This window comes from Chenopodium quinoa, unplaced genomic scaffold, assembly GCF_001683475.1.
Source record: "Chenopodium quinoa cultivar QQ74 unplaced genomic scaffold, ASM168347v1, whole genome shotgun sequence".
Lineage (NCBI taxonomy): Eukaryota > Viridiplantae > Streptophyta > Magnoliopsida > Caryophyllales > Amaranthaceae > Chenopodium > Chenopodium quinoa.
This window is the reverse complement of record NW_018745003.1, coordinates 2,494,484-2,504,062: the sequence shown is the minus strand read 5'-3', so window position 1 is coordinate 2,504,062 and position 9,579 is coordinate 2,494,484. Positions and strand designations below refer to the sequence as shown.

The 9,579-nt window shown below is 32.1% G+C and overlaps 1 protein-coding gene across 1 annotated transcript; it reads right to left on the bottom strand.

Annotated features, from left to right (window-relative positions):
- Positions 1 to 689: 689 nt before the first annotated feature.
- Positions 690 to 5,416, bottom strand: LOC110707871 (26S proteasome regulatory subunit 8 homolog A-like). The gene is made up of 9 exons (XM_021885939.1): positions 5,081 to 5,416; positions 4,074 to 4,171; positions 2,948 to 3,172; positions 2,778 to 2,840; positions 2,491 to 2,654; positions 2,091 to 2,247; positions 1,907 to 2,005; positions 1,627 to 1,737; positions 690 to 1,319 (listed from the first exon to the last, which is right to left on the bottom strand). Exons 1-9 carry the CDS (start codon positions 5,235 to 5,237, stop codon positions 1,179 to 1,181), a joined length of 1,215 nt encoding a protein of 404 aa, XP_021741631.1. The 5' UTR covers positions 5,238 to 5,416; the 3' UTR covers positions 690 to 1,178.
- Positions 5,417 to 9,579: the final 4,163 nt, after the last annotated feature.

The following is a 9,579-nucleotide window of genomic DNA, read 5'->3' as shown; positions in this document are numbered from 1 at the left end:
GTCATTCTAGCTTGTTTAGTTCAAAAAGTACTCGAGGCTCTATCTGAGAAAACTTTAGTTTGATTGTGAGCCTTTTCAGTTTAAGCACAGTTAAACTTAAGAACTTTCTACAATCAAAATATAACAAATACAAGTATATATGCATATCTTAATTATTGGATCATATAAAACTTTTCTCCACTAAAATTACACTTGTGTATCAAATTTAACAATTAATCATGCGTCTTTTTCATATAGTTGTTTTGTACAACTTTTTACAAAAGGCTCCATAAGTTGTTGCAATTTTGAAGTTTGTTTAAAAATCTAGTTCAACTCATTGTAAACAAAAAATGTGACTTTACTTTCGAATCCACATCAATTTGTACTAACACCAATAAAAGCAATTCATCTAAAAAAAACACCTTCGGGTGCGCACCTATTTCTATATGCACTAAAGCTACTAAACACTAACAAGCTATCTTAAGGATTTAAATCATCCAATTTGATTAGTCTTTCTTATGGAGTATAGAAAGGGGACGGGCTATATCCCTCTATGAATTAAAATATGCACAAGCTAACAAGCTCGCGGTTCTAATAGAAACAAACTATTTTTATATTCTGCTTCAACTACAACATATGGTGTCTTCCTCCAAGCTAAGCTATCATCTTTCATTACTATCATTAGCTTTTCATGAAGGGTCAAGCTCAAATTCACAATCATAAGCATGCACATAATCATCATCAACAGAACATTAAACTTGTACATTTAACTTTTAATTCCCGGTTTCCCCATGTTACACAAAACCCCTCCTGAAATTTCAAAATAGCAAATTTAGAGGTGTTTGTTGGGATCACATATTCACATGTACCTAAAGTGTACAGTCCTGAAATTTTAAGATGGTGTTTAATACACACAGTGCCCTTGAAGGTATAAAAGAGGTACAAAGTATATGGAAAAAAAAAAAGAGCTTAAATGCTAGGATTGATAGCAGTCCCATCATTGCAACCAAATACAAGGCGTAGTACTTTTAAGTCCATTACCAGTTCGTCATGCATCTTCCTCATCAACACAGTAACACATGCCAAGCAAGCAGATATCTATCACCGATATTTTGTGATTCATTCCCATCACTTTACTTATGCTGTCAAACAGGTACAGATGCACAATATCTCACACGAATTACAAGGACTTCTTGGTTCTACTTCCACAGCTTGCGCAGGGACATGTTCTTATCTGTATCCTTCTTCATAACCTTGGCCACTGCCATTTCAAAGTCTTCCTGTGTAACATGAATTCTTCTCTCCCTCAGAGCAAACATGCCAGCTTCGGTACAAACTGACTGTGAATTTAAGCAAAGAGACAATGTTATACATCTGTAGAAAACCATAACAGATCCGCACAAAAACCCACAAATGCCTACATGATTAAAAGAATAAGGCCAGTATCAGAGCAACATGCTCCGAGATATTGATGGTAAAGAAAGTCATCTACAGGATATATAACCCAAATAGGAAAGGATGCAAATGAATAACTACTTGCAAATAAAGCAAGAGCTACATGACAATTCACTTGTAAAAGCAAGGGTTCCCAATAGGATTTACATATACTACAGCAACTTTCAAAACATAAAGGGAAGTAAAAAAAACCTTAAGCTCTGCACCAGATGCACCATTCATCTTATCTCCAATCTTCTTAAGATCAATCCCTCGCATCAAGTTCATCCTTCTTGAATGAATTTTTAAGATGTCAAAACGCGACTGTGAAAGACAAACAAGCAAGAAGCATTAAGTACTTTATAAAGTAGGAAAGCCTGAATGATCTAGTGTGACTGCAATGGAGACAAGATTCTGACATAAGAACAGTATAGTTCAATTTGAGAACTATAGAAATTTCAAGTCAAGAGACTTTATATAGCATTTAGCATACCTCTTCATTGGGATTTGGGAACTCGATCTTCCTATCAATTCTTCCTGGCCTGAGAAGAGCTTGATCTAGAATATCAATTCGATTTGTAGCCATCAACACCTGCCAATTTCAAAAAGTTGTTGATCTTCAACAGTCTCATGTCTCAAGTCTTATCACAACATAAAATTGCATGAACAAGCAATACCTTGATCTTGTTGGATGCTTCAAATCCGTCAAGCTGGTTGAGAAGCTCCAACATTGTTCGCTGAACTTCACTATCACCGTTCCCAGAACCAGACTCCATTCTAGCAGACCCTATACTATCAATCTCATCCATAAAAATAATTGATGGAGCATGCTCTCTGCAAGCAAAGAAAACCAAAAAACCACCAGTTTGCGATTAAATCAATTATCTAATGCCATTTTTTCAAGTATATGTCTGCATTAACAGTATGATTCAAGGGTGTTTCTTTAGTTAGCTCATCTTGTGTCAAATGAGTCAATCAAAACGCCAAAAATGAAATATAGGTGGAGATGAACCATGCTCAGCAGCTTCCTCAAATTACACGAATTAATTATATCAATGTTTCACGACAGATTCATACCTAGCCATCACAAAAAGTTCTCTGACCATCCGAGATCCTTCACCGATGTACTTCTGAACTAACTCAGAACCTGATACCCTGATAAAAGTACAATCTGTATGGTGAGCAACAGCTCTTGCCAATAGGGTTTTGCCAGTTCCAGGAGGACCATAAAGGAGGACACCCTGATAAAGGGACAATAATGTAAATTAGGTTATTGAAAGCATACACCTTACACTAAAACACTTGACAAGAGTATGACTTCCACAGAAAGTGCCAACGTTTAACAGATTAACACTCTAGAATACCTTTGGTTGAGCAATTCCAAGACTCTCAAATAACTCCGGATGTTTTATTGGTAGCTCAATAACCTAACCAAGTAACGAACAAATCAAGTGTGAACAATCAAGTAGACAAACAACATATCCCTAAATAATACAAGTAATAAGATTTACAGAAAATAAAACGAAAACAACACCTCCTTTATCTCTTTAATCTGCTGGTCAAGACCACCGATCATATCATATGTAGAATCAGGAACTTTCTCAACTTTCATCAGATTGACTAGAGGGTCTACTTTACTTGGCAACACCAGATGCAGGACATAGCTGTCATTTCGTAATGCAACTCGTGTAGATGGTGTGAGCTTATTGATGTCGATATTCTTATCTATATCAACAACATATTTACCCTCTGGATGCACCTGAACAGCACAAGGATATATAACAAAATAAGCAAGAAAGAACAAGTAACAAGATCAGCCAATGATAAAGAGAGCATTTTCCTCCCCTCCCATACCACCCCCCCCCCCAAAAAAACAAAAAAAAAAAAAAAAAAAAAAACCAATATCTTGAATTGCACCTAGATAGATAAGGCCAGAAATAATTGATATTAGAATGAAAATTTGTACATCAACAATAGACAATGATTAAACATAATTGAATGTCAATTGACATGTATTTAGATAATGCACTAAAATTGAAAATTGTCTAACCAGCCCATAACCTTTTCTTTTACTAAAAAAACAAAAACAAACAAACAGACAAACATGATTTGTGCATTTTAAGGTAATTTTATATTAAAATGGACGTGTTATAATTACTAATGCCCTAGAGAGATTCATAGTGTTTCTTGGGAGGAGAAAGAAAATTCAGACCTTTATTTGTTTAATCCTTCTCAATGTTTTATATCCATTTTATTTCTCATTTTCTGATAGATATAAAGAGTAATGTCTGAAAGACAAGATGAGAAAATCTCTATTTGTGACATCTTTAATCGCAACTATTGTTTTCACAGCAAATTTAACCATCTAGCTCAAAATCTATTTGTAATACAATCTCAATAATATCAAGACACAATAATTAAATTAGTATTGAAATTCCAAAATATTCTCAAGCCTTGAGAAAAAAAAAGGGTTTAGGGAGCTTTATTCAGTTGAAAAACGAGGGTAAAACATTCAATTGTAAGATGCAAATAAGTAAACCAAAAATGGAAAACAAGGTAGCCACAAAGAACATCATTGGTGTTAAACCAAATACGGAAAGATGAAGGTATCAAAATCCGGATATACATGAGGGGTGGAAAAAGCAATCAAACACACTTACTTTGACAAGAACCTTGGATTTTCCCATCACTTTGACAACTTCACCAACATATGAGCCTGGTTCTTGAAGCAATTGTAACTCCTCTTTCAGTGCTCTAACTGTCAAGTTTACATACTTCATCCATCAGACACATGCAACACTTCAATAGGTTGGGTAGGGGCGGGGGGGACTACGACTAACACCCAAAAATTTACAAGTATGGCTATCTTGTCAAGATGTGCTTCCTTCCCTAATTGTACATGACGCAGATTGCGGGAAATGGATTAACTAATTAACTACAAGGTAGGGGCACAACAATTGAAGACTGCCTTATCAAATATTTTCTTTCTTCATACACTGAGTTATCTTAGAGTTGAGATGCTAATTATACTCCATAGTTGCTACACAAGAACAAAAACCTTTTTGAAGGTTCATGTAACTAGAATATGAGATTATGAGGTCACGGGTAAGAAGGAAATCAACATCTTTTTGTAACAAAAACCGTTACCCCTGGTTGGGAGCAAAATTGGAGATATATTTCCCCCAAACCCTCCAAATCTGAGGGGCATGTCTAGCACAACAATTCCGCAATTCTTTAATAATGAGTTTCCTTACGTTCCGCAAATCTTTATGGTTAAGATGATGCATTGTCAATCTAATTTTCTTTCCTTACTGATACCACATATACTAGATTGTTTGTGCATTCTCTTTTTCTGAAACATTTGAGCCAACGAACACGAAATAATAGCAAAAACATGCAATCTTCAATCTAGAACTAACCAGTATACTAATGATAAAACAATCATCAACATATACAGCCAAGTCAACTGCAAAGGATTAAAAAACACATGATTAAAACATTAAGGTCATAAATTACTAAAAACACTTCTCCATAAAATTGAACAAATAACCGCCAATTTAATCAAATTCCGCTCAAGATCAGATAAAGTGAAATTAAACCTAAAATAAAACCAAGATTTGGGAATTTAGGGTTTCTGATTTCACAAATTAAGAGAAATAGAAAGAACCTCGAGAATTGAGGTCGTTACGCTGAGCTTCAAGACGTTGAAGATTATGATTTTTGTGACGAACACGAAGCTGAAGTTCATGGATGTGTTGAAGAAAATACTGTCGAAGTCCTTCTCCTTGCTTTACAGATTTCTGCTCTGCTTCTGTTGTCGCCATGTTTGTTTCTGAGTGTGCGAGTGATTTTTTTTTCCGATGATATTTACAAGTTTGTGTGTTCTAGAAAGTTCGGTGGGTTTGTTGTTGAGCTGGCGCTTGGAATGGATGACGGGTGGATGGTTAATGCATGAGTAATGACTACTCGCCTCATAGGTGTGTCATGTGTGAACTGCGGAATACAGAGTAATAGGCACAACACGATTTGTGATGGATTAATCATGACAAAATACTACAAAAATTCTTGCAACGCTTTAGTTTGGTTGATTAAAGTTTTGTCAAAGTATAGTAATTGATTATCTAGATTTAGTGTTCTTTGTTGGGTTGTTTGATTGAAAATCATTAAAAATTAAACAATTTTGATTTCTTTGATAATGTGAGTGAGTTTAATCTAATTAGAGATTACTCTATCTGAATTTATCTATATTTATTTTCTAAACTTATCTGGGTTATGAATTAGGGCATGTACAAGAGGCGATGAAGATTCAATCTCCTACAACGTACTCCACTCTAATTTTTCAATTTTCAATTATGTCAGTTTGCTATTTTATTATTTTTTTATAATCCAAGTTTTTTTTTTTCTATTCTTTATGCAATAATAGTTAGGGAATAAAAGTTAATATTACTAAATTTTTTAATACACTTTCATTATATTGCAAATGTTTTTCCCGAACTTTATTACTTCATATCAATTATCAAATTCCTATTCACTCCTAGTGGAAAAATCTTAACTTTGCCATTGATATGAATTTGACTTTCAAGTAGTCGTTGTGAGTGGGAATTGAATTTAATTCTTGTCCCTCCTCTAGCGTCATTATCATTCTTCCTATTCAGTGAACAATAGGAACCCGTGCAATTGCATGGTTTTAATAGTTCAAATATAAAATCTCACAAGATCAAAATCAAAGTTAGTTTGATGTATAATAGTGATATTTTTTTACATTATTTTATTTTTAATTTACAATAATCTGTATCATGGTATTGCGTATCATAATTTTAATTCAATGTTAAATTAAAATTTAGAGATATAAAATGGTTTATGGCCTTAACATATTTTACCTTTTAGATAAGAATGACTCATACAAGTCATGCCTATTCATACATTTCATATATTACCCAAGGATGGCAATGGGTCTAGGACCTGACCTAGACTCGACCCATATTCTAGGGTATGGTACCTAAATGGATCCGGGTCGAACCTAAATCAAAGTGCAATGAGTCCGGGTTTGAAAAGTTTAGACCTGAAACCCGACTGGATCCGACCTATAGACCTGTGGATTTTTTTATTTTTTTTATAAAAAATTACATAAACCATAAGTTATCTAATCTAAAGATCAGGTGAAAGAAAAACCTAAAGAACCTAACTCCAAACTATAGGCGCTACTTCTCCAATGGCTCCAAGAGTCCAAGTCAAACGGCTCCTAACTCCTACTCTCATCAAGTGTATTGTCGTATGCTTAGTAGTATGTTTTTTTACTGTATCTTTTCTTTATACGAAGTTTATTTTGATTTGCAACTATGCAGCAAGATTGTTTAATATATCTATATGTATAGTCACATATGTAATAGGATAGTTATATTATTAGATCCATTTTGGACCCGTTTTTAGCTAGACGCGAGGCCTGCTAAACCCAGTATATCTGGATCTATCCGGGACTGATTTATTTAGACCCAGTGGATCTGGGTCGTATCTGGATCCACCTCAAAAAATCCAGGTCTGGGTCTGGGTCTTGTTTAAATCCACTTGATTTTCATTATTACCGGTAATTCAAACATCCATTTTTTCCTGATTTTGCTGTATTGATTGTGACAATTCAGTTTGGATTTTGATGTTATAGTGGGGTAGCTAAGTTTGGTATTTTTTTGTAATCGGATATCAAGTTTGGAGAAGTATAATTAGAGGGTAAATGAGTAGACTTAGAGGGATAGAGGCTACTAAGTTAGATTTTTTTTTAAAAAAATAAAAAAATTCTATTACGCATGATGATATACTTTGTTGATAAAAAACGCAATTTTATGCTCACAGTTATAGAATAATATATAACATGGATATACGGAAATACTACACTATTTTAATCATATTTACTGTATAAAATATTTTAGAATCAAGAAATTATATTGACAAATTCATATATTATGCTTAAATATTCTCTTATTTCCTTTCCATATATCTTTTGTTTATTATTCTTTATGACAACCTACTTTTTTGTGCTTTTTGACAATTAAACATATATAGTGACTTAATACTCGTAATATTTTCACTATTCTAAATTAAAATATATTATTATAAATACATTTTGACTACTGCAGTTGAATATTTCACCTTACCTCAATTAGCTAGCCGTTAATCTATGTCATAAGCCATAATATAATTTTAATGATCATATAGTGGTTCTATTTATCATTTGAATCTTCATTTTAATTTATTTTTTTAAAAAAAAACAACTATAACAACGTAAGTTGGTTATGAAGAAGTATACAAGTGTATATCCTAGCATATATATTGTATTCATCATCTATTTAAGATCATTTATCTGTATTCTATATTAAGCTACACTATAATATGAGCGATTGTATAATGCTTCTATTTATCATTTAATATTTTTTTTTTTGGAATAGAATCTTAAAGTTAATGGATCTTTTGTTTATTATTCTATAGGACTCATTTATCTATTACGAAGTACTTCATTCGTTTCTTTTTAATTGACACGTTTCTTTAGTTACGTTTGTCAATGCACAAATTCAACCGTTAATATCTTTGATTACCGATTACCAAAAATTTTAAAAAGTTGTTTTTTTGAAAATATACATCGTGACGAATCTAACAAAACTTCACATGACTGCATTTTTTATTACGCATACATCACAAAACACGATCAAAGGAAAGTGTGTGAATAGTGCTAAACTCAAAACGTGTCAACTAAAAAAACGGAGGTAGTATATATTAAGACTCATATGAGTCACATCATATTCTACGTCACATAGATGAATCTTTTACATTAAAATATTGATTGGCATATGTAATATTTTTATGAATATTTTTACTATTAAATTTAAATCTAAAATTGCCAAAAAAAAAATATTAGACGAATCAAATAATGAATACTCTGCAATAATTTACAAAAATCAAATCGGAAAATTGGTATTTTACACAATAATACTTGTATACATTTAGCTATATGTGATAAAGTAAACATTATTTACTATTAATATAATCAATAAGATCACTATTCGAAATCTTTTTAATTTATATAAAGCTCAAATGCCTTTTTTTGTTAACTAAAATCTATGATATCACTTTATATGATATAGAATATTTTATTGTTTATATATAGTACCATATTTAGTTATATAAAAATATAAGATAGCCGGTAAATTATTTAATGTTAATTTAATGAGATCGTTTAGTGATTATTAGTAACTAAAAAGATTCTTTTAGATTGCATATTAATATACTACAATCAACTTTAGAATTACCATAACTAGTATTTTTGTAATTAGGTGGGAAAATTTTCATCGTAAGAGTGACACGTGTCAAAGGTTGAGTGTCTTCTGTTTTAGTATAGTTATAGATAGATAGATAGATAGATAGATAGATAGATAGTTGTATGAGTTTATTTCTCTAATTATATTTGAGTTTGTGTTCAATTAAGCAATGAAAATATTGGTTGTTGGGGTTTGATGATCTTAAATTGCCAAAACTCAACAATCCAAATGCAAAATTTGCCACCATACATATATATATATATATACTCTTATTATTGTTTTATTCCATTCCAAAATTACTCAAAAATGTCAGATTTCACCAAGAATAGGGTAAAATTTGTTGTTATACATGGGCAATGCATGAATTGGTTAGCATTATCACACATAAATCACCATTTTTGCTAGCACAAGTTGGCCAATGTATCATTTCATATATCATATAATTGAATGAGACGTAATAAGTTTTACTTCAAATTAACACAACTTATACAGTGTAGTTTTACTTTCTATTTATAAAAGATTACAACAACAGAGGCACATCTCAACATATACCTACAAATTAATTTAAAGTTGTTTTTTGCCATCCCACTTAGTAATGTTTAATACAAAAGATGGATGAAATAGTATGATCTTATTTTTTTACTCTTGAGCTAACTTTATCGAGTTATACAGATTCTGATTGAGAATAGACAAACCCTGAACGAACTTATCAAGTACACCGAACTCGAGCATGATCGCTGCAAGAAGATAAATAAAGTAATATTATCTTAAATTCCATGTAGAGCTAATTCCACTGAACTAAACAGATTCCGATCAAAAGCAAACAAACCTTAAAACGAGCCAATCAAGTGAACCAAAC